This window comes from Rattus norvegicus, chromosome 3 (genome assembly GCF_036323735.1).
Source record: "Rattus norvegicus strain BN/NHsdMcwi chromosome 3, GRCr8, whole genome shotgun sequence".
Taxonomy (NCBI): Eukaryota; Metazoa; Chordata; class Mammalia; order Rodentia; family Muridae; genus Rattus; species Rattus norvegicus.
The window spans coordinates 76,218,184-76,243,928 of record NC_086021.1 but is presented as its reverse complement, the minus strand read 5'-3'; the positions used below and the strand labels follow the sequence as shown (position 1 = coordinate 76,243,928).

The 25,745-nt window shown below is 43.8% G+C and overlaps 1 protein-coding gene and 1 long non-coding RNA gene across 10 annotated transcripts in view; one reads left to right on the top strand and one right to left on the bottom strand.

The window, feature by feature from the left end:
- Nucleotides 1–25,745, top strand: part of Mettl8 (methyltransferase 8, tRNA N3-cytidine) — a 130,903-nt gene that overhangs the window by 27,439 nt on the left and 77,719 nt on the right. For 8 of the 9 annotated variants that reach the window (XR_005502190.2, XR_005502191.2, XM_063284403.1 and 5 more), the window contains exon 2: nt 11,124–11,278. Coding sequence is in view for 6 of the 9 variants with exons in the window: in XM_039106364.2 (XP_038962292.1) it covers nt 11,124–11,278 (155 nt within the window). In the remaining 3 variants the exon portion in view is untranslated. Of the gene's footprint in view, nt 1–11,123; nt 11,279–25,745 lie in introns of those variants that run through there. The other variant, XM_039106365.2, reaches the window with a different exon arrangement.
- Nucleotides 13,088–24,371, bottom strand: LOC134486103 (uncharacterized). Its single transcript, XR_010064806.1, has 3 exons — nt 20,574–24,371; nt 18,405–18,498; nt 13,088–13,309 (listed from the first exon to the last, which is right to left on the bottom strand). It is a non-coding gene; the product is annotated as an uncharacterized LOC134486103 (long non-coding RNA).

Below are 25,745 nucleotides of genomic sequence, written 5' to 3'. Positions count from 1 at the left end.
CTATATTAGTTACCTTTTCTTGTTGCTATGCAAAATACGTGACTCGGGCAACTTAAGGAGTCATTTATTCAGACATGTGGTTTGAGCGGTGCAGCCTGCTGTGGTGGTGAAGCATGGCGATGGGAACTTGAGTTAACGGATGGCGTTGCACCTGCAGTGTAGAAGCAGAGAGACCAATGGCACTCTTCCTCAGGCTATCCTGCTCTTCTCCCTTTATTCTCTTTACTCAGTCTATATGCCCAGTCGACGAGGTGGTACCACTCACATCCCTCCTCAGTTAAGCTTCTTTGGAGACACCCCGATAGGCGACATGCACAGAGGTGTGTCTCAATGAAGACTAATGGTTACAGTGCATACATGTACCATGTATATGTGCACATGTGCAGATATTTTATTTGTATTTATTTGCCTCTGTTTATATTAAACTAAATATGACTTCATGTTGGAGACCGTTTGAAGGAGGGCACCTTCTCCCTGTGTCTCTGACCTCCCACTCCAGTGTGAGAAACCTGGCTTCAGCCGGTCACCGTCTGTCCATCGGATGCTGAATCACGGTTTACTTCCAGGGATGCTGGGCTTTCCTGACTAGCACAGCAAGCCTATATTGCCTACCGTCTCTAGACCTATTCATTCTCTCCATCCAGAGCTACTCAACGTAGCACCTTTCCCAAACTTATTTGTAATTCTCCAAACATTCTCTTTGCCTCCATACCTCCTTTCTTTTCTTCCCTTTTTTTTTCTCAGAAAACCTTTGTCAGTTTTTTAAATTAGGCCACTTTTTGGTATATGCTCTCACCTTTCTTTCCAGGCATTCAGTTAACACTGTTTACATTTTTATTTATTTATTGGTGGGGGGCATACACTTGCCAGGCCTCTGTATGTGGAGGTCAGAGGACAATTTATAGGAGTTAACTCTCTGTTTCCATGTAAGGCCCAGGGATTGAACACAGGTCCTGAGGCTTTACCTACTGATCTCTTTTCACAGCTATCTGCGCTCTCTCTCTCTCTCTCTCTCTTTCTCTCTCTTTCTCTCTCCCTCTCTCCTCTCTCTCCCTTCTTCCCTCCTTCCTTCTTTCCATCTTTTCTTTCTGTCCTTTGCGTGCTAATTCTTACCTGAAATGCCCTAGCTTTTACCTTTATCTCCCTGGCTATCCCTGACTTTTTTATTTTTATTTTTGTTTTTTTTTTGAGAGGTGTGTGTGTGTGTGTGTGTGTGTGTGTGTGTGTGTGTTTGTATGACAGAGAGAGAGACAAAGAGAGAGTGATACATGTGTTTATGCACATTTGCATGTGTGTGGACACACATGTGTGGATACACGTGGACATAGAGGTACAAGGTTGATGTCAGGAATCACTCCCAATTAGATTTCCACCTTATTCAGTGAGGAAGGGTCTCTCAGTCAAACCAAGAACTCACCAATATTGTAAGTGTCAGTAACCAGCTTGCTCTGGGAGTCTGAAAGACCAAAATGCCAACAGAAATGTGTACAGTAAAGACTGCTCATGATATTTCCGAGGGGCTAGGACTCTACTGGGAACTAGAATTGTGAGAGAGTACTCATGTTCTATATTAATGCCCTTGGCCTGAGCATAGCACAGTATAAATTCCGCTGGAGGCAGATTGGCTAATACCCTCTGCCTTCTGAGGCTGGAATTACAGGAAGCTGCCACATCCATTCAGTATGTACGTGGTTTGCGGGCATCTGAACTCCTGTCCTCATACACGGAAGTGCAGGTGCTCTACCCACCAAGCCATCTCTCATTCTTCTTCACTGAACATAAGTGCGGCAGGTTTCGGGCAGTCCTGAGACACAGGCAGTAACTCATAGCTCACAGTAACACAGGCACAGCTCATCCATTCTCCGTGCTTTAACACCAGACCACCCTGGCTTCTACTCCACCTCGCATTACCATGAGTCCTCTGTAATTCATAGCATCCTGTTTTGTTTTGATAGGGTCTCATTATGTATCCTAGGAACTTGCTGGGTTGCTTAAACTTGCAATCCTCCTGCCTCCACCATCTAAGCGTTGAGAATACGAATGTGAGCCCTCATAACCAGCATAGTTCTTCAAAACAGAATTGTGCAGTGCTGTAGCTTCTGACAGCATAAATCGCACGAGTTTGAATTTGAAGATATGCATTCACTTTGATACTTTTAGTCATTGGCCATATAGCTCAAGTTTTTCTGATCTAATATGCATTTATGATGTGACAATGTTATAATATTCTCTTCTCAGCCAGGACAACCTCACTGATAAAGGAAGTCCAAACACGACCAAGTAAATCTTGCATATGGGCACAAGTGTCTCTAAAGAGAGAGACCTGTAGAGGGGGATGGGAAAGCAGGGTAGAACTCCAGGCTCTTAGCCTGTGAGCTTCCATCACACTTGATGGCTGCTAACAGACGAGCACGCATGTGCCTTAGGACCATTTATCAGCCCACCAAACCAGCTCATAATGAGAGGACCGAGTCAGCAGAACCAGGCTGACTCCATGACAGCAGGTTGCAAACTAGCAGTTTGGGAGACTAGGCCTGAAGTTTCTGTTTCCCAGAAATGAGAACCCAGAACCAGGAACCTGTGGTCAGCCAACCACAGCTGCGGGCGGCCAATCTGAGGACACCTCGTTATCTGGCCTGAAGTAAGAATGGGTGGCTAGAATGAGTAAGTGACCCCCTGGGAAGTCTCCAGAACCTAACCCATTGTAGAATCAGTCAGACCCCCAGAGACAGAGCTGACCAATCAAGGGAAAAGAGTGCACACCCTTCCCTGGAATTCTCTTACCTGACAGTAAAAGCTGGCTCCACCAGAGGTCTCCATTCCCAAGTGTGGAGACCCCTGCATGCAGGAAATTCGGGTGAATAAAAGCTCTTTGCTTTTGCCTACTATTTGAGGCTTCAGCAAATAACGGACCCTAACATACCCCCAAATGTTACCGTAGCATAGACATGTAAAATACCAATTAGATGAGTTTAAACCAGTTTTTTTCTGATTCATCATAATCTATATGATGACATTCCCAGAGTGTCTAAAATATTAATCCCTTCAGATATTTTGGATTGGTGGGAGTTCCTGAAATCCCTAACTTATTCTCTTATTCCTGGGTCCTAGCAGCTTCCCTTTGTGTGGGGAAAGACTGATGTAGCCACCTCTCAGGATGACCCCGGAGAGCAAATGCTAACCATGAGATTCCCATTTTGAAGCTGCTGGATGACTGACGTCATAGCATGATCAAAGTGCTCTGCAAGCACTTACTGTAATTACTGTTGTTGTTCTGTTCTTGCTAATAACCTTATTTATACCCCGAAATTATAATCATGCAAGGAAAGATTAAAACAAGATGTGCAAGATGCAGAGCTGTTTGCCTTGCAGACGGTCACCCTCGGAGTTCTCTGAAATTGCCAGGGTTAATTGAAGCTTTAGTTTTCTCCTCGGTGTAGTTGATACTTAAGTGTTTCTTACCTGTCGACTTTTCCTCTCCGAAATAGTGCAACAATAGCACTTTAATTCCCTCTCATTAATGCTAACCTCTCAGGTAATGTTTAGCACAACTCTATCTAGATGATGTTTACACCTCTGACTAAAGCCTTTGTACCAGCTTGCCAGCTGAGAAGAAAAGTTAAACAGTCACAGAGGTAATCTGTTTATTTAAAAGAGGCTCAGAACCTAGGAAACTCTGAAGGGGACTTAACTTTTAAGTGTTGGGCAGACATTTAGCATATGATTAGCTCTGCTTCTCTCCCCTGGGTCTCAGGGAGCCAGACAACTGGGAATCATTCTTGGGGAGTCTTACAAATAGGTTTTGCCTGGAGTCAGCACATTGCTCCAGGGGTAATTCTTGAGAGTTTCCCACGAACAGAATTTCTTGCTGTTTCCTTGGCATGCCTCTCAGCACTGGAGCCCCCTTTGTAAACTTAGGATCAAGCTTTAAAAGCCGGGAAGTTAAGACGTCTTCCTTCCTCTATGCAGCTGTGCTGCTCGCCCAGTGGAAGAACCTGTGGTAAATGTTACTTTCTTTTAGTGATGCAAGAGCCCTTGGCCTGTCTCTTGAGGTTTGAGCTCTGCAAAGAAAATGTACTCTCCTCGGCTGGCTGGGAGCTCCCAGCTGCATTCCGTTGTTGGCTGTTTGATGAAGGCCCAAGAGAAGATGCAGCAATGAGAAAGGAGGAGGGAGAGAAGGAACTCTGGGTCTCCTTAAATCAGTCGCAAAAACCTAGCAACTGGGTGGAAACCGAAGATCCAGTACTGGGATACATTTGGTAGATGTGACATTCAAAAGTAGTGTGCACATGAGTCTCTCTCTCTCTCTCTCTCTCTCTCTCTCTCTCTCTCTCTCTCTATCTATCTCTATCTCTATCTCTATCTCTATCTCTAATATATATGTATATATGTGTGTTTTATAAATAATATATGTTTTATAAATAAAATATTAATTAATTAATTAATTTTCAAAAGGCTGTTTCAACACGAAAAAGTAGAGCTGGGGGAGGGAGGGAGGGAGGAAGAGAAGAGTAGAATGTGGCCTCTATGTTAGACTGCTTATGTTGAAATCAAGATTTCATCTGTTCTTATTGGGTGATAAATGAATATATTTAATTTGTTATTCCGGTTCAGAACACGGGTTTCCTTTGTCCTTTATTGATTTTTGTCACTAAATAGTACCCTTTGGTGGAAATGGAGATTGCAACTAATTGTGATTACAATATTTATATAATATATTTGAAGGTTGGCCTGGTGATCCAGGAGGCTCCTGGAGGATTTAGGATCGCTTGGACTCCAGACTGACTTTAAGTCTAGCCTGAGTAACTAATGAGGCCTGTCAGAAAGATTTTTTTCTAAAGGGTGGTGGGGATCACGGAAGGACCTAAGATTCAGTGGTAGAACACTTACAATGTGTGACACCCTTGGTTCAATATCTAACACCACACCAAAACACAAAACAAACAAATTTGGGATAAGACTTTACTTATCCCTGTTCCCTCGGTCGTATGTATAATAACTGTGTCAACAACATTTACTCATATAGTATAACTGTATATACAACACTTACATTGTATTCACTAGTATAATGGAGGAAAATGCAAATAAGAAAAAAGGGCTTAGAACCTGGCTTATCACCTTGTGCTTGGTATCCTCAGCACAACAAGAATTAAGTATGCTGGGAAGATGGTCTTGTCACTAAAGTGCTTGTCATACAAACAGGAAGACCTAACTTCAGACCCAAGCACCCATGTTACAAAAACCTGGGCTTGTGCTTGTAATCCCAGCACACAGAGGCCATGCCAGGTAGATCCCTGGTACTCACTGGCCAGGCAAAGACCTTGCCTCAAAAACACAATCGACAGGGAGGGAGATGGCCAAGTGGCTAAGAGTACTTGGAGTGCATCCTTAAGGAACTGAGTTTGAATTGTCAAGCACCCACATGAAAAGCCAGGCATGTCATGTGTTCTTGTAGCTCCAGTATTGAGAGGTAGAGAGAGGGGTCCTAGAAATTTATGGCTAGCCAGCCAACCCAAACAAGTGAGCTTCCGGTCCAATGAGAGGCCCTGTCTCAAGGGAATGGACACACAGTGTTCTGCTCTATCCTCTGTATGAGTGTGCGTGCACACACACACACACACACACACACACACACACACACACACAGGACATAATGTGGGTCAGCAGTTATAGGAATCACTGAAAAGGGAGGTCCACTTTAATAGGGAACATGGCTTTTGTCACAAGTTGTGAGTCAGCTGCTGTTTCCCACAAGCCTTCCTTCTGATCAGGGCTGCCCGTTCTGTACCTAAGTCTAATGTGGCAGTGGTGGTGGTGATTGGCCCAGTGGTTGGCCGCTGGTCAGTGGGTATCTTGTCTCCAGCTTGTCATAGTCTGCGATGGACCCAAGCCATTTTATACATTTTCCCCCCTCAGATTCTAAGGTAGACAGACACTGACTCAGTCAGTGTTCTATTGCTGTGAAGAGAAACCATGACCATGACAACTCTTATAAAGGACAACATTGAATTGGGGGTGGCCTACAGTTTCTGAGAATTCGTCCCTTGCCATCATGGCAGGAAGCATGGCAGCAGGCAGGCAGATATGGAGCTGGAAAAGTAGCTGAGAGTTCCAATCTGGATCTATAGCCCGCAGGAAGAGAGGCTCTCAGCTTGGCATGGGGTTTTGAATCCTCAAAGCCCACCCCTAGTGGCAAATCACACCTCCTAGTCCTTTAAAATAGTGCCACTCCATGGTTATCACAGCCACACATTCAAATATACCTATAGGGCAATTCTCATTCAAACCACCACATTGGCCTACACCTAGAGCTGGCAGGAAGCCTGCTGGCTAATCACAGTGACCTCTGTGACCTTGGTAACATAGCCACTGCTGTTGGTGGTGGCATTGTCAGTCCGATGCTTGTGTGAACATTTTTTCCCTCCTGGGTTTCCGTTCCTTAATGACTCCTTCAGCCTGTTGGCTATGAAGTCTTGGCTCTGAGCTCAAGGACCTTTTGAGCTCTTGGTCACAGTCAGTTCACCCTGCCCCTTACCAGATTCACGAGGAAGGATGGAGCTGGAAACGAGACAGGGGAAGGAAAAGAAACATCATGTGGTAACATGGACTTGAAATGGCACAGTGTTTGAGCTAGGTGAGGGGCTGCAGCCACATTTAAACAAAGCTCAAACTTAAACAAATTAAACAAAGCTCAAACTAGGTCAGGTGGAGGATTTTGTTGCTGTATTTCTCTGCTCTGAAGTGGATGAAGTACCACAGACTAAATACAGTCACATAATGATGGGGACACATGTTCTGAGAACCATGTCAGTAGAGGATCTGTTACTATGTGCACACGATAGAGTGCACTACACCAGTGTGGACCATATAGCCTCTCTCTGTGCTTAAGCCGTATGTCACAGCCTGTACACCTCGATAATAATAAACCTATGAACAGTGTTCCCGCACTGTTGCCACAGGCTCCCGTAATACAGCGGTCTTTGTCTATGTGCCCGTAGGAAAGGTGTGGTAAAAAACTAGGCGATGGGAATTTTCTTTTTCACATTATTATCTTTTTTTTTTAACCCACCATAATCTTAGGGAAACTACTATATGCAATTTGTCTCTAACCAGCATATTGCTATGCAGCTCATGACTGTATCAGCCTCGGCAATTAAAGTATAATAAGAAATGCTGAGAAAACTCTTGCCTAGGCTTTCCCTCTTAGATATCCTCAAATCTTATTCCTTGCAAATTCTTTATAACCCGAAAACCTAATGGGAGGCAGCATCAGTGGGAAAATTGCACGGTAATGATACGGCCACGTTCAGCCCTTTTCTTTCATACAAACTCATTTTAATTCTCCCAGCGATGCTCGCCTCAAAAGAGGAGCTGAGGCGCCTTCGTGTCTGCTGTAGGGTGGTGACTGTTGGGTTGGTTCCCCCACCCTCATGGATGGACATGGGGGCCTGCACCCTCTTTGTAGGAAAGCTGTTCGTTTGGGGGGGTATACCCAATAGAAGAGTCATCTCTGAATCCTTCCTTAGTTTGTGGTTTCCTGGCATTAAGCATTCATGCTGTAGAAGTATTACCACCATCCCATCTCTGGGACCGCCCATCCTCCCCAGCTTCCAGAAACTGCACCTCATCCCTTGGCCTAACTGGTTTTATCTTGACTTTTTTTGTTTGTTTGTTTCGTATTGGCTCCATTGTTTGCCTTTGTTTTGTATTTCACTTACTGTATTTGTCTGTGGTGTGGGTAGGTTTTGCTTTGGTTTTCTTTCTTTTTTTTTTTTTTTTTTCTGGAGCTGGGGACCGAACCCAGGGCCTTGCGCTTCCTAGGCAAGCGCTCTACCACTGAGCTAAATCCCCAACCCCTTGCTTTGGTTTTCAAGACATGGTTTCACTCTGTAGTAGTCCAGGCTGGCCTTGAACCTTTGGTACTCTTCCATCAGCCCCTCCCCCCACCCCAGGGCTATACTTATAGGCATATAGGCATATATGGTGGTATATAGGTCACCATATCTGGCTAGCTTCCTTTTAAAACTGTGTATCTGTAAGGTGTGCAGCAAGACCTTTTATATCATTGCATGTATGTAGTGAAATCTTAGTTACCGTGTGTGTGTGTGTGTGTGTGTGTGTGTGTGTGTGTGTGTGTGTGTTAACATGTGCTTTTTAAGTTAAAATTTAGGTTAGCATATAAAGTATCGAATCTCATCATGTCATTTTCATACACGTGAAAAACACCAACTTTAAAATTCATGTTGCACGTTAGCTCTCTAGATGTGCTCATCCTACGTACAGTTTGATGTGGCCTCTCTGATATCACTTCATTGTCTATTTTCTGACCTGTGTCCATAAGCTGTTCTCCCAGTGCTCCCCTCTGGTAAGCACCACTCTGCTTTCTGTCAGTGTGGATATCATTACTCGGGGGACCTTCTCTAAAAGGGACAGTGCAAGTGTGGACACACACACACACATGCATGCATGCACAGCATGTGTGTGCTTCTGTGGCTGTCCTGTTTCACTTTGCTTGACTGTCTTTAAGGTTCAACCGTATTGTAGCCTGTGTCCAACTACCATGCTAGGCGTTTCTGATTCCTTTTTCAGAGAAAACATCACTGTTCGTCTACTGTGCCACTGTGAATCCAAGAGTGTAGACATCTTTTCAGGTCCTCCCTGCTCTCATCTCTTCTGGATATATACCCCAAAATGGAATTGCTGGCTCTGGGTCTAATTTTTGGGAAGTTCACTGTACTGTTTCCATAGCAGCTGCATCATTTTACATCCTATCAGCAGTGTGTGAGGTTCTAGTTTCCTCATATTCTTGCCAACACTTACATTTTCTGATTTATTCTTTACATATATGTGCATGTATACATACAAAAAGTATATATTAGTCATGATTTTTTTAATTTAAATTATAGACTCATTTAATAAGTTTAGGCCTGCTTAGGTTTTTTTTTCCCTTGTGATGTTTTAGAAAGTTATTATAGGTAATTTGTTTTTCAAAGTTATTTATTCCATAAATAAATAATAAAGAATTGTCTGTAATATACTTTTAGTTTTCCAGTATCTATGAGGTCTGTGGTGGCATCTCAACTTTAATTCTTTTATGTCAGATAAGCACCATTTTTATGCAATCAGTCAATCCACAAATAGCAGTCCTGCTTCTAGAAGCTTGCAGTTTAATTCATGAAATTTAAATACATTAAAATTACGTATTTAAGAGATTTTCTATATTCCTGCCAGATTTATTAGCTATTTATCTAATTAAGGAGATTAAATAGTAGTGTAGCACCAGATGTGGCTATAAAATATGATAAAGAAACAAAAGAAATAGATGTTAATTAAAGAAGTAGCTGCCTAAACAAGGAAATAGCCACAGGCTAAGGCCCTGGCCGTGCTGAGCTCGGTCCACCGTCCAGCAGCCTTCAAAGCACAGTCTGACATTCTATTCGTAGCCAGTCTGGTTGTGCCTTTTTGTATGTGGTCATTTACAGTGAGCGAGCCTTTGGCTTTCTTTTACCATCACATGATCATGCAAAGGGCTGGACCCTGGTTCGTGTCACTTTACATTTTTGAGCATGAATTGCCTGCCCTCGTGGGTGTGATCCGTTTCTGCCCTTCAGCATGCAGAACATTATATGAATATTAGCTATCGTGGAAAGGTCTAAAGATGGTGCTGTAGGTAGAGTTTTGCTGGTGGTGTTTGGGTTACGGCTGCAGAAAGAACAGAGGCACTTGGGTAAAGGCAGACCGGGCTGCATTCAGGAGAAGGGACTAAGCGGGAGCTGGGGCAGGCAGTGGCCGTTGCTCGCTGAGGGAGCCTTTCTATGCACGAGGAGGCTCTTCTTTTAGTAATCCCCAACAGGAAAAACCTTGACATTTTTTTGTGAACGGGTAGTGAGATTTTTGTCATTCTGAAGTTCGTTTTGAGCAGGGTAGTACAGGGTCTTCGCTACATCAGGTTTTTATGTCTAAAAGCCCCTCTGTTAGCCCTCGGTGCCTGTTCCGTACAGGTCACCCATAGCTGGTTTCTCCCAACTGGGTACAGCAGTAGCCTGAGTGCCGTGAGGAACAGCTGAACCACCAGACAGCAGCACCGTGACACCGAAAGCTTCTTCTGAACACTTTTCCTTAAAGACTTGAGAGGGACATGTTTACCAGAACATACTTACAATGCTATAACCTTTAAATTTTAGATTAGCAACATCAGCTTCAACCAGTGATTCCTCTCTTGAGCTAGAATTGAAGCAGGTGTGTTTGTCTGGGGAGGTCTATTTGCAACAGTACACTGGCTACTGAAAGTCTACAAGTATCAACTACCCATCCAGGAGGGGGTGGTGTGTCTCCTGGCATCTAGTACCTCTGATTTCCTTTTTCAGAAGTAGTCTGTAGAGAACTTTCTCTTATTTGATTATACAGATTTCTAAGTACTTAATCTGGGGGTGGGATGAGAGTACATTTTTGTTATACGTGGAATCTATCCTGCAACTTCATGTAGATGTTTATTGAGTTTGGAGTTTTCTAGGGGACCCCGTAGTGTCTTAGGTAACGAACCATATTGTCTGCTAGCAAGATAGTTTGACTTCTTCCTTTCCTGTTTGTATCCGCTTTATGCCTTTATCTTGTCTAACAGCTACAGCTCAAACTTTGAGCATTCTACCAAATTGTCCCACTCCTGATTTTAGAGGAAATGGCCTCAGCTCGTTACTGTTTACTCTAATGATGGCTACAGGCTTGTTTCGTATGGCCTTTATTATTTTGAAGCATGATACTTCTATTCCTAAAGTCTCCAGAACTTTCCTCATAAGCACAATTGGAATTTGTCAAATGCCTTTTCAGCATCGACTGAAAGAATTAAGTGGTATATATAGGTATATTTATATGCTGTATTACACCTATATATTTACATATGTTGGCCCAACCTTTCTTTTCTGGGACGAAGCCCACTTGTTCATAATGTATAATCTTATTATGTCCCTAAATCTGATTTGTAGGTATTTTATTGAGAATTTTTACATATATATTCATTAAAGAAATTCATCTATAGCTTCTTTTTCTGCTGTGTCTTTGCCTGGTTTTGGCAAACTATTTTAATATTTGTCAAGTAATTAATTAACTGTTGGTGACTTTTGCAGGTCCTGTTTGGGATGAATGTGATTTGGAGAAATTGCATTTGCCGTCTGAGGCAAGGGAAGGTGCCACACAGATGTCAGAGCGGTGTCCACCCGGTGGCCCCTCTGGGGTCAAGGATTTTAACTGACCCCACCAAAGTTTTCGAACACAACATGTGGTGAGTTTTCCCCCCAGTATTCATTTATGTGTTTGTGAAGCCCGTGCCACAGAGCAGATATGGAGGCCAGAGGACAAGTTTCTTTTCTCCTTATCCACCATGTGAGTTCTAAAGACTCAACTCATCGTCAGGCTGAGCAGCAAGATGCGGTTGGTATCCCACTGAACTTCACCACTGAACCATCCTGCTGGCCCAAATTTTACCTTTAAATTTGATATTATATGTTATTATATATGCTCATTAGGTATCTTTCCTATTATAACCAAGAGAAAAAAATTTTTTTTAAAGACAGAGACTCTTCTTTGTAGCTCTGGCTGTCCTGGAACTCACTATATAGACCAAGCTGGCCCCTGACTCCTGAGTGTTGGAATTAACTGCCACACAGTTAATCCTGTGAGAAAGGATTTCTTTTTCAAAGTTGATGATATAAGTTAGGTTGTAGAAGTCCAAAAGCCTGTGCAACCAACACTGACTTACATGTTCCCAACTCTTTCGAAAATGGAATTGAAAAGCAGAAGTTCCCTAGTACATCCAGCAGCCTTGGTATCCCTGACTGCCCAGGCTACCACCAGGCGATGGGGCGAGGGGAGGAGGTCCTTCTCTAAATGGGCCCTCCTCTTTGTGGCCCTCTTGGCTGACCTTATCATCTCCAGCCTCAGCCTCTTTAATAGCTTTTGTTATAGGCATCATCCATTGGGCCAGACCACCTGGTGCCCCACAGGTGTTGGTCATGTGCCTGGTGCCCCACAGGTGTTGGTCATGGGCCTGCTGCCCCACAGGTGTTGATCATGTGCCTGGTCCCCCACAGGTGTTGGTCATGGACCTGCTGCCCCACAGGTGTTGGTCATGTGCCTGGTGCCCCACAGGTGTTTGTCATGGACCTGGTGCCCCTCAGGTGTTTGTCATGTGCCTGGTGCCCCACAGGTGTTTGTCATGTGCCTGGTGCTCCACAGGTGTTTGTCATGGGCCTGCTGCCCCACAGGTGTTGGTCATGTGCCTGGTGCCCCACAGGTGTTTGTCATGGGCCTGCTGCCCCACAGGTGTTGGGCATGGGCCTGCTGCCCCACAGGTGTTGGGCATGGGCGTGTTCTGTATCTGTTACTTTTCACTGTGACCCTGTCTCATGCTTTGAAGAATTCCATGCCACTTAGGAAGATAGATGTTTATGAAAGGCTACAAATCTCAACATGAAGCCTCAAGTTCAAAGGCTGAGTGTTATAGACCGTTTGCTTTGTAAGAAGCAACTCAGTCATGAGAAACTGCTTCTGGGGTGGACATCGGAGAGGAGCGTTGTTGTTTCAAGACAGTTTCGTGTCTATAGCAGAGGAGGATGTGGCCTTGACCCCTTGACCTTCTTGCTCCCTCCTCCCAAGTATTGGGATTACAGGGTGAGCCACCTATTCAGCCCAGCTAAGAAGATTTCTCAAATTGGGAAATCTGAAATTAGGGTTATTTATTTTGCCATCAGTACTTGGGACGGTGCCTAACACAAAAGCATTTGTTGAGAGCTGAGTGTGGTGGTACAGTCTTTAATCCCAGCATTCGGGAGGTAGAGGCAAATGTATCCCTGAGGCAAGCCTGCTCTACGTAGCAAGTCCCAGGCTAGCTAGAGCTACAGAATAAGGCCATCTCCACCCCACTCCCCACCCCCACCCTCACCCCTGCAAACTCCCACCTACCCCATCAAAAGTTTGCGCTGATGCATATAGCATAGCAGAGTAAGGGCTATGCTGGGTACAAATGTTAGACACAGATGAGGATATACAAGGCATTTTCAGGAAGTAGTAAATAATTTTCATTTGTTTTTTATTTTGTTTTGGGTATTCTCTGGACCTTCTGGAGATCCGTAGAAGATAAAGTTGGAATGTTAGAGGGGAGAGGTTGGGTGAGGACAAGTTTGCTTGTGGTGCGGGATCCAGAGCTAACATTCAGGCACCGTGGGGTCACTATGGAGGGGCTGACGTTGTAGAGACTGGGTTTGCTGACAGTACCCTGGATGGGTTAGCAGGAGCAAAGGGCCAACAAGAAAGACTGTGAAGGAAGAATAAAGAGAAATTGTCAGGATTAAGGAGCTGGAGGAATTCGATTTTGAAGTTTTGAACTTAGGTCACTGACAGAAATAGGTAAAGTGAAAGTTTATTTTTGGAAAAAGATTATGTAGATATTTTAGATACGCTTTGAGAGGACATTCAGCTCCAAACGTCCAAATACAATGCTTGCCCAAAGCGAAGATTCTGGAATCGACTCAAATGCCTGGATTACAGATCCCACTGCTAGGAAGAAGATAACGTGTGTTACAGGGCTGAACGTGTATCCAAGGCGTCTGCAGAGGAGACTCAGCTCTCTGGCTCTGGCTGCTGTAGGGCCCGAGCTCTCTTCAGGGAAGATTTTCAGGACCAGCTAGCATGAAGCAGAGTCACTGCTTATTAAGGAAAGCGAGGGCCTTATGAAGAGTGGTAATACTCATGCCAGGGGTGGGTGTAATGGCCCACACCTTTCATCTCGGAATTCGAGAAGCAGAGGCAAGGCAGATCTCTGTGAACTTGAGGCCAGCCTGGTCTATACAGTGAGAACCAGGACAGCCAGAGATAAATAGCAAGACTCGGTTTCAAAATAAAGAAATTATCGAATATGATGATGAGGATGAGGATGATGATGATACATGCTGAGATTAAAGCATTTTCAGAGGAAGAGAGCAGGAGAGGGTTAGAAAGAATGTTCCAACCTTAAGAAAAAGGTGGTTATACATACCTGAGGTGACTGCTGCCTTCTTTCTGCCTTAAGTGTTTTGACAAGATATACATATATGCATACATACACATACATATGTACAAACATACATACATATATTTTAGGTGACTTTTAAAGTTACATTGTTCAGGACATTAAAAGATTAAAGTGTTTTGTTACACTTTTTTTTCCTTTTGCTTCTTTTTAAATTATCTTTGCTACATGTATTTTATCTAAAGAACTTTTCTTTAGTAACTGAAATTCTAAGGTATACGTTATGGGGTACATGAGAGGCTGGAGAGACAGCTTAGCAAAGGTGTTAAGCCAAGCCTGATGTCGTGAGTTCAGTCCTGGGATCCACAGGGCGGAAAGCTGCCATAGGCTGCCCCCGACCTCCTCACACCCTCTGTGGCATGGATGGAAGTACACAAGCACAGCTTAAAGGTAAACCCCAAAGTACAGCAACATTCTCAAACGTGGAAAGCATTCTTACTATCCGTCGTCCATGGCCAGCAAAGGCACATGTTTTTACTCTAAATATGGTTCATACTCTTGCTTATAAGATTTTTGTTTGTTTGTTTGTTTGTTTGTTTAGAAAGGAGATTATAGTTCTTTGCAGGTGGTTTGGAATTTCTAATCAAGAGACTTAAACAGGAATCCCAGAGTGAGGGGCTCCTTGTCCTCCTGGGAGTCCTTCACTCCGTCTTTCTGTCTGCCTGAGGACTAGCCTATGGAGCAGGGTCTGGAGAGGTGGAAATGCAATTTGAGGGCTTCTTAGGAGTACAGTGGTTTGTTAAGTAGCCCTGCTAACGGTTGGCAGTAATGTCAGGCACTGACCATGTGTGGTTGCAGAACACTGGGGGTGTGGTTACTGTAGGCTTGGGTGTGCTGGAAGGGCTGAGGCGATGACTGCAGCTGGCCACACGGACCTGAGGACCTGCATTCCATCCCCAAGACACACCTGGAGAAAAAAACTAAAACTGGATATGGTGTCACATGCTCGTAATCCCAGAGCTGAGGAGGGTAGACAGGCAGATTCCTGGCTCAGGGCAAACCAGCAAAGAAGAATCAATGAACCCCAGGGCTCACTGGCCTTGAGGGAGACTCGATCTCACAAAGCAAGATGGATGACCCCAAGGAATGACAGCTGAGTTTGTCCTTTGGCCTCCACATGTATATGTATACACACGCACGCATGCATGCACGCACGCACACACGCACAGATGTGCAAAAGTTTTATGTTGAATTTCATGTTAGACTAATTAACATGTAGGATATTTTTTGAGTTAAATTGAAAATTTTATTTTTAAAAAACTTTTTTCTTTTTTAACCTGTTTTGCTTGCTTTGTTCTGTTTTCTTTTTTTTTTTTTAAAGATTTATTTATTTATTATACAGTACACTGTAGCTATCTTCAGACACACCAGAAGAGGGCATCAGATCCCATTACAGATGGTTGTGAGCCACCATGTGGTTGCTGGGAATTGAACTTAGGACCTCTGGAAGAGCAGTCGGTGCTCTTAACCACTGAGCCATCTCTCCAGCCCTGTTGTTTTTCTAAGACTCGGTTTCATTATGTAGCTCTAGATGGCCACAGACTCCAAATCCTCCTGCCTCAGCCTCCCCAGTGTTGGAATTACAAGCTTCTTTTCACTTACAGAGTTTTTGGTTTTGGTTTTGGTTTTTTTTTTTTTTTCATTTAATTTTATTGAGGGGGTGAGGTAGGTTTTCACAGTATAACCCAAGCTGTCCTAGAACTGACCGTGTAGCCCAGGCTGGCCTCAAACTCACAAGCAATCCTCCTGCCTCAGCCTTCTGAGTACCAAGGTTACAGATGTGAGCCATACACATGACTTTTCTCACTTAAAAAAGTAGAAAACTTAAAATTACACGTGCCGCTTCATAATATTATATTTCTTTACAGCTTACAGAAAGACAAATGAAACCGTCTTGACTGTCACTTTCAGTGTCTGGTACTGTAGGCTTAGGGAACATGGGGGCTTTGCTAGACTATGGAAGCATGAATTCCTGCCAGCGAGTGCATGGCTTTCCCTAAGTCCCCAACTGCTCCATGAGCTGTCTGTTCTCCTCCATCTGCTGCCGCTGTACCATTGCACAGGACCCTTGCATACTGACTTTCACATTCCGCCTCATCGAGGACTCTTGGAAATCCATCATCGTTTGGTCCTGGAGGGCTGGAGCGTTGAAGGGCTGGAGAGTTCTCTCAGCTACAGAGACATCCAGGGTTTTCCATATGAAAAGCATCTAGGAATGCAATCAGCAGCCAGGGGTAGCAGCCCTAAATCTAGTCCACTGCCTGGAGGACTCTCCCTCTGCAAGAGAACCTTATTCAAGTGATGTTTTAACATGGCATTTCAATATTTAAAAGGTGAAAATACAGGCACTTGCATAATCCCAGCACACTAGAGGCTGGGGCAGGTGGGTTGCTGTGAATTACAGGCCAGCCTGGGCTACCTTATCTCAAACAAAACAAAACAAAACAAAACAAAACAAAACAAGGTAGATGGATGATTTGATGAAGTAGATGAGACCTAGGACATCAGTGGCTCCCACTTTTTTCCCCTCCATTTCTCACGTGCTCTGGGAGTCAAGAAGCTCCTTGGGGCTCATGTCTGGATGGCTTTCTTTCTCCATAATGTGCTTCCATTGGGGGTCCAGGCTGCACTGGGGTACCCAGTAAGAATGGCATGCCCCAAGGAGCAATGAAGGCCACTGCTGCCATCATCCCTCTGCATAGCCTCTGCCTTCTGTTTCCTCCCTTCCTTTCCTTTTTATTTTTAATATTAGTGGGCTGGTGAGATAGATGGCTCAGTGGGTTAAGACACTTCTTAACAGTGGGAGAGAATCCACTTCTGCAGGCTGCCCTCTGGGTGCTTGTACCACCCCTCACACTCACATACACACACACACACACACACACACACACACACACACACATATGCACTCACATACGACACACCCACGCACACTCACACCCACAAATACACATACACACACAGATACACTTCATACACACACACACAAACACACACACACATACACAGACATACACACACACATATGCACTTACACCCACAGATACACATACACACACAGATACACTTCATACACACATACATACACACTCACACCCACAAATACACATACATACTCACACCCACAAATACACATACACACACAGATACACTTCATACACACACACACACACACACATATGCACTCACATCCGACACACACATACACACTCACACCCACAGATACACTTCATACACACACAGATACACTTCATACACACACAAACACACACACACATACACAGACATACACACACACGCGTGCACATACCCACATGTACACACACACATATGCACTTACACCCACAGATACACATACACACACAGATACACTTCATACACACACACATACACACTCACACCCACAAATACACATACATACTCACACCCACAAATACACATACACACACAGATACACTTCATACACACACACACATATGCACTCACATCCGACACACACATACACACTCACACCCACAGATACACTTCATACACACACAGATACACTTCATACACACACACACGCACACACACACAACCAGTCAATAAATGTGACCTTCAGCATGTATTACTGTTACTGTCACCTTGGCCTTTTGAGACAGGGTTTCTGTGTAGCATAGTCCAGCCTCCAGTGCTGTCTCTGCTTCAATATCCCAAGTGCTGCCTTACAGACTGATTAGCACCACCACACTCAATTCAGGCTTTGATTTTCAGAAGATTTGTAAGTTTATTCTCTTTTCCTGCAAGTCCGCAGTTCTATCTAAAATCACCCACTCCCCTCCTTGTCTTCTTTCAGAATGTGTTTCTTGTTTTGACACATTTGAATTTTAAAACGATGTTTCTAGAAAAGTAGAGTTTATTGCATGGATCAGCATGTGTAGACAGGATATGCTCATGTAACAGGACTGGAGTAGAATAGTTAGTTTTTACCATGTGAGCTGTGCACCCATGTTCTCTGGTTTATGTTTTTTTTTTTCCTGTTTCTATTTCTAAATGTTGTTCAGACTAGCAGAATTGACTTTATGACTCCCCAAAGGGTTATGACCTTTAGCTAAGAAAACACAGAGCTAAGTCATTCTCTGGAGACTCAAGGTAAGACCTGGATGTTGCAATATGACCTGTTACATAAATCATGGGAAAATGGACCATTTCCAGGATCAGAGGAGGCACAGGTGGAATGAGTTCTTATTCATTAGGTAATCGTCCTTATGTAATCATTATATTTACTATCTGAGTCCATACTGTGTTCTATCCTTAGGTCTTTAATGCAGTTAATAATAAATATTTCCTTTGCATGACTTACCACAAGAGATGCTCTCTAGACATGGAGAACACAGGCTCAATGGTTACTTGACTTTGAGAAGCTGTTTAATCCATCCCTTGCTCGGTTTCTTAATCTGTGAGATAGGATAATAATGTAATAAGTACCTATCAGGTACTGTAAGGATTAAATGGTTATATATTATGTAAATTATTACTGTGCACATAGTAAATAAGAAATATACCACCTAAGAATTTGGAGGAATTAGAGAAAGGATTGAAAGAGCTGAAGGGTCTTGTAACCCCATAAGAACAACAATGCCAACCAACCAGAGCTTCCAGGGACTAAACCACTACCCAAAGACTATACGTGGACTGACCCAGGGCTCCAACTGCCTTGTTGGGGCACCAGTGGAAGGGGAAGCCCTTGGTCCTGCCAAGGTTGGACCACCAGTGCAGGGGAATTTGGGGGGGGGTGGCGGTAAGGGAGGTGGATGGGGAGGGGAACACCATAATAAAAGGGGAGGGGGAAGGGTTGGAGGCTTATGGACATGAAACTGGGAAAGGGAATAATATTTGAAATGTAAATAAGAAATAACCAATTTTTTAAAAAAAGAAAAAATTAGCTTTCTTATTAGTATTCTGATTTATGTACATTTTATTTATAGAGCTGTTTTCATGGTCATTATTAGACAATGGTTTTGTAGAGAAGAACTCAGATCTGTGTCACAGTGATAATCTCTGTATAATGGGTACCAGTAGCCATGTCCTAGTACTAAATGTGTGTAGAAATAGGAAGATCCAGTTCCTGACTACCAGAAGTTTACTAGGGTGAAAATTAATGTAGTGGGTAAAGGTGGGCTTCAGAGTCCAAGAGGTCTAAATTCCTATCCCAAGTCCATCGGTGTCCAGGAGGCCTCAGAGTCTGGGAGATCTGAATTCATACCTGGGCTATCCCTGTCCAGCTATGTGAGCAGGTTCAGTCATGGAACTGCTTTAAGGAAAACATTTCAAGTACAGCTCTTAGCAACTCTGACTAGGACTCGCTAAAGGCATCCTTATCACCACTAGCAGGTGGAGACTTGAGATGCTTAGTTAGGAGTAAGCGAGACAAAGAGATGTCACTGTCTAGCGATTAACCCAATGCAGAGCCCACTTTATATGAACAGGTAGACTTTGACCTGGCTTTGAGGGATGAGGCAGCTGAATAGACTTTTTTTTTCTTTTCCCTCTCTCTCCCTCCCTCCTCTCTTCCTTCCTTCCTTTCTGGTTTAGTTTTATCTAATGTGTGTGAGTGTTTGCCTGCATGTATGTAGATCTGTGTGCCACATACCTGATGTCCATGGAGGCTAGAAGAGAATTCAGATCTTTTTTTTTTTCTTTTCTTTTTTTCGGAGCTGGGGACTGAACCCAGGGCCTTGCGCTTGCTGGGCAAGCGCTCTACCACTGAGCTAAATCCCCAACCCCTCAGATCTCTTAAGAACTGGAGTTACAGACATTCGTGAGCTCCCAGATGGGAACCAAACTCAGGTCCTCAGGAAGAATGACCAGTGCTTACCCCAGAGACATATCTCTAACCCCACCCCCACCCCCAGCCCCAGCCCCTAGTCCTTTTGAAGCACTCAAATAGACCTGCTTAGTTTCATATCCTGAACAGAATGAGGTAATGTAATGAAAGAAATAGCGAGGAGCTTGGCTGAATGTCTGCCTTGTACACATGAGGCCTGGGTTTGATTTTCAGCACCATAAGAAAGAGCAGGGGGGATGTCTTAGGCTTTTATTGCTGTGAATAGACACCATGGTCAAGGCAACTCCCTTAAAGGGAAACATTCACCAGGGCTGGTTTACAGTTTCAGATTTATCATTATCATCATGGTGGGCAGTATGGTGGCATCCAGGCGGACATGGTGCTGGACAGGGAGCTAAGAGTTTTACATCTTGATCAATAGGCAGCAGAAGGGGACTATATGCCACACTGGGTATAGCTTGAGCATAGGAGATCTCAAAGCCCACCCCCACAGTGACACACTTCCTCCAACAAGGCCACACCTCCTAATAGTGCCACTCCCTGTGGGCTAAGCATTCAAACACATGACTCTCTGGCGGTCATACTACTCAGACTACCACAGTGAGGAAACATTTAGGAAAATCAATTTGGCTCTTCCTCAGGTACCTAAAATTTAACCATTACAGCATATGTGATATCCCTTACCCTCATCATAGTTTGTGTACGGATCCATGCTTCATGCTGGACTAGGATCTGTGGAGCAGCCAAGATGACGTGATCACTACGCTTGTCTATTTCACAGATACACAAGGGCCTTCCAGGTAAAGAACATGAAGTGAAACTGAAAAATAAAGTATTCCTTCTTCAACCCATTCCTTCAATAGATGAGAATTAGTAAAAACCAAGCAGAACTATGGGAACAGCAATCCCCAAAAGACCATGTAGACAGAAAACTAGTGGCTGAGGAAATTGGGAATTGTCAGCTCTTACAGGACCCAGTGGTATTTGAGCCACCTGTATCCCTGAGAAGCCGTCCTGGGTAGACAGTTAACGGGCAGACTATAAGACTTCTTCATGGTACTCAGCAGGCATTGGTAGGGGTTGCCCAAATCCTTGAAAAGAAACTTAAGTTACTGCAGGAGTATTTCTGGCCGCCCCAGAGCCCATCATTTTCAGGGCTCTGAGCTGAACTGAGCAATCCAAAGCTCAGAAGGTACTCTTTTCAGATTTTTGGCTTGGAGAAGGCCAAGGTGCAGCTTTCCTCCTATGTGTGGAACCAGCTGCCTCTGCTGTATCATCCAAGTCAGCCCCAAAGATGTCAAAGGGCCAGCAGAAGGCGGCACCTCCTCTTCTCAGGTTCCTGGTGTTACTACCACCACCACCACCCCAAAATAAAGTTGATGACAGCATCACCAGGACAGCTAGCAATGGGAAAGATGTAAGAGTGGAGTTTGCATTCAGGACAGGCACCTTCTACCTCTGCCCTAACCACTGAAGTCCTCAAACACCTACTCAGAGGCAGTGAAGACAGAAAAATGTTAGAGTGGGACAGGCACTCTCGGTTAGGTGGTGTCAGCCTCGCCACCCCACCGGGTTTTATCTAGAGACCTCCTAGAACTGTTAGAGACAGGGGTTACCAGCTCTCAGGCTGCAGTGTTGGGTGTTGGGTGTTGCTGCCCTTTGACTCCATGGATGACACCAGTAGTGGTGCAGTACAGTGCTCAACTGCTTAACCCCAGAGGGAAGCTCGTCAGTAAAAGATCACTTGACAAACCAAGGAAAGAAGCAGGCTCATACAGACTGCCCAGTACTCAGCGAGCTCTCCCTCCCCTCCTCCACTCCTCCTCGCTCCTCCTCAGGCTACAAAGAAATGGAGAAGAGCCACAGTGCCAGACTCTGAAATGAAGTTGCACGGAGAGATGTAAAGGTCTTCAAAATATAGGAAAGTTTACCTACAAAACAAGGAAAAGAGAGGAGAGAGAAGAATGCAAAATGTCTTGTGAGATAATTTACACCTTCCAATATTTTCCTGAAGGAGTCATACGTGCCTGCTTACTCAGCTTATTTACCCACGCTGCTGAATGTATTCATAGTTTGTTCCTTTTTATCGATGGTCATGGATTCGAGATCAGAATGTTTTTATAGTTCTCTAGGTTCAGTAATAATCAAAGCAATAAAAATGAACAAAAATTTTTATCATTTTGCCAAAGAAGATACACAGACAGGAAGTAAGCGCGTGGAAAGATGCTCAGTATAACTAGTCATCAGAGAGATGACCTCATACTCATTAGAATAGCCAGAATTCAAAATGCCAGCCACACCAGTGTGGCTGAGACTGTGGAGGGACTAGAACTCTCTACACTGCTGGTGGTGATATAAGGCGACACAGCCACTCTGCAATATAGTGTGGCAGTTTCTTGAAAAGTTACGTGTGCCTACTATTGATGCACCGGACATGGGAAATGGCTCAGCATTTGAGACTCTTCTAGAGGACCTGAGTTCAGTTCCTGGCATCCATGCTGATCAGCTCACAACCATCTGTAACTCCAGCCCCAAAAGATGTAACACCCTCTGCTGTCCTCTATCAGTGCTTACACTGAGGTCCTGAGTTCAATTCCCAGCAACCACATGGTGACTCACAACCATCTGTAATGGGATCTGAAGCCCTCTTCTGGTGTGTCAGCAACAGCATATACATAAAATAAATAAAAAAATGAAAAGATATGTGCAACACGGATGGACTTTGCATTGCTGTAATGAGTAAAAGGCTCTGTGGATGGAGAATACAGTAGTCCCCTCCTCCTCATCCAGTCTCAGTTATGTGTGGTTGGTTGCGATCCACACCTGTGTGTCTGGTTTTGGTTCCTGCAGTGCACGGTACCTTCTGTACTGTTCCAGAAAACACACATCAACTTTTAGAGACAGACAGCTATCAGTGAGTGCTGTCCAGGGTGGGGACTGGTGAGAAGGGGAGGGAATGGGATGGAGGAGTTTTGTTTTTCAGGTTTTCCTGTCTTTATTTGAGCCATGATGATTTCATTATGTAGCCCTCACTAGCCCCAGACTCTCACTTCTCCTTCCTTGTTTCCCCCAATTCTGGAGCTAGTAGCATGCACAAGCTACATTTTATATGTACAGCATCGGTTGAACTTTAATTTTAAGGACAGAATGCCCCTTACCTATTGCCACCTTTTTATCTCCCTGGTGGTCATTTGTATATTTTTAGTATAGATTAGAACCCCTCAACAATTTTGGGGTTTACCCCATCATCTTCATCAATGATTCACAGCTCAGTACCTACTATGTATTATGACTCCCAATAAATATTTAATCAGAGAGACCAAGACTGCTGGCTCCTTAAGCTAGCCTCATCCCGTTGTATTTAGAAGTGGCGACTTCAGGTTTTTTCCATGTTATGTCTGTTAGTCACTTAGTCCTAAGTAAGAAACTGACTTACTAATAACAGTAATCAACAGGGATATTTATATGGCTAAAAAGAGAAGTGGGCATCCCAGAGTCAGTAATATAGGTTAGCATAAATAGTGGAAAGGGAGATTTACTGAAAATAGTTCTCTGATTAGCTGATACACCTGTAACGGTCATAGCTATTCCACTCTGGGAGTCACACTCTTACGCTAATTAGTGTCTCTGAAATCATGACACTTCTTACAGTTGTAATTGGAGGAGTTTTTTTTTTCCTCTTACAGGTTCAGAAAATAATAGCATCATAGTTTGATGAAACAGAATAATTATAATTCCAGTCACTTAATTTGAATAGTGTTTTGAGGAGTATTAGTCTTATTTGATTAATGTAAAGCAGAGAGACACATGCATCAGGATTTATATACAGAATGTCTGTTACATTGTTAGAACATTTTGCAACAAAACATTTTGCTAAATGGATAACTAGACAGTGGATATAGAAAACTGAATCAGGAGGAGGTACCTGTGAGCACTGGGAGAAATGCCCAATAGTAAGAGAAATATCAGCGTCACATCAAAGGCAACACCCCTGATGACTTTGATGACATCCAGTAAATTCCAGGTTACCTACTGAGATCTTGTCTCAAAAACCAAACAAACCAGGAACAATAAGACGCCCTCTTAGATACACTTAATTTGCACACAAAAGAAAGAGAATGATAATGTTGTGAATAACTTCCTTGTCATTGACTTCTTTGCCAGTTCACACATGTGTGTAGTACACGGATCACACTCATGCCCCCATCCTCTCCATCCTCTCACCCTCACGCCAACCCTCACTGACCCCTCTCCTTCTGGGTCCCCATCCTACTCTCAAGTCTTTCTGTTGTGTTTTGTGACCCGCTGAGTTCAAGCAGGGTCTTCCACCTGAGCACCAGTATGGAGCTGAGGACAGTGACTCCTTATTCTCCAGTATCCAATAGGTCCCGGGAGGTGGGAAGGGCCTCCATGACTTCCCTGGCACGTCTTGTAACCAGATCTGCACAGTATCAGGCGTGAATTCCCTCCTGTGAAGGAGCCTCAAATCTAAAGAGAAAAAGAGAAAGCGTTTGGTTTTTTTTTAATACTCATACCACTAGGCCATTACTGTCTTTTCTCCTTCAGCTGCCTACATAGCAGCCTCTGTTGGTTCTATGCAAGCCACTCGGCAAGGAAGAAACTTCCAGTTCAGTCTCAGCCTCATTTCTCACTGTCTTCCTACAAAGTCATGTGATGACTTCAGCCATAGATTTAATACCTAGGTATAATGAAAAGTCAGGGCCACTGGCGATAGTCTGTGTTGTTTGGGGTCCTTGAGGCCTTCCGTTCCAACTCACAGAGAACATCCTGGACTGGGATTGGTGTTATTCAGCTATGCAGGACATCTTGCAAACACTCTCTCTCTCTCTCTCTCTCTCTCTCTCTCTCTCTCTCTCTCTCTCTGTGCATATCTATGCATATGCCTATGAGTTTGCTTATAGACTAGTAGGCTACATGTGACTCTTTTGCGCATCCTTGGTTTTATAAATTAGAATTTTGTGTAGTTATCGCCCCTTCTTTTGTCTCTCTGCTCCGTTTTTCCTGCCTTACTCTGAATATGTTTAATACTTTGTATTCTGTTCTCTCTACTGGCTCTTTAGCTATACATATTTGCATAATTTTGGGGGTTATTCTAGGTCAGTAGTTTGAAACACTTTCATCATAGGGTCCCTTTATATTCTTAAGTCACAAAGATCACAAAGATCTATTGTTTATGTGAATTATGTTGATATTTTCCATAGCAGAAATTAAAATAGACAATGAAAGTATTTGTTCAAGCCATGGATGCATACCTTGAACTTAAGAGGCAGAGGCAGGTGGATCTCTGGGTTCAAGGCAACCTGGTCTACATAGTGAGTTCCAGGCTAGCGAGTGCTACATGGGAGACTCTGTCTCAAAAAATAACCCACCCCCCCGCCAGATATATATGTATACATTCATATATATATATATATTCATTTCAAAACAATAATGAGACTTACTAATTCACATTACATGTGTAAAAGAAAATATCAATAAATTCTCAGAAATCTAGTGCAGAGATGTTCTAAGTGTCTGCATGTCTCTTAACATCTGGTTTAGCCAACAAAGCTGGAGTCTCATCTGCTTCTGCCTTTAGATTTTGTAACCTGTTGTTTAGGTGGACTCCTATGAAGGAAGTTCCTCACACAGACATGTTCTTAGAAAGTAGGATGTTCTTGCTAGCTTTTGGTAACGGGGGCTGGGCATTCAACATGCCAGGCAATACTCTGCTATTGGGCCGCCCCTCATCCCATTTTGTACTCTGTATTTTGAAACTGGCTCTCTCTAAGCTGCACAGGCTGGCCTTGAATTTTTTTCTATAGCCAAAGGACTTGAACTTGCCCTCCTCAGATA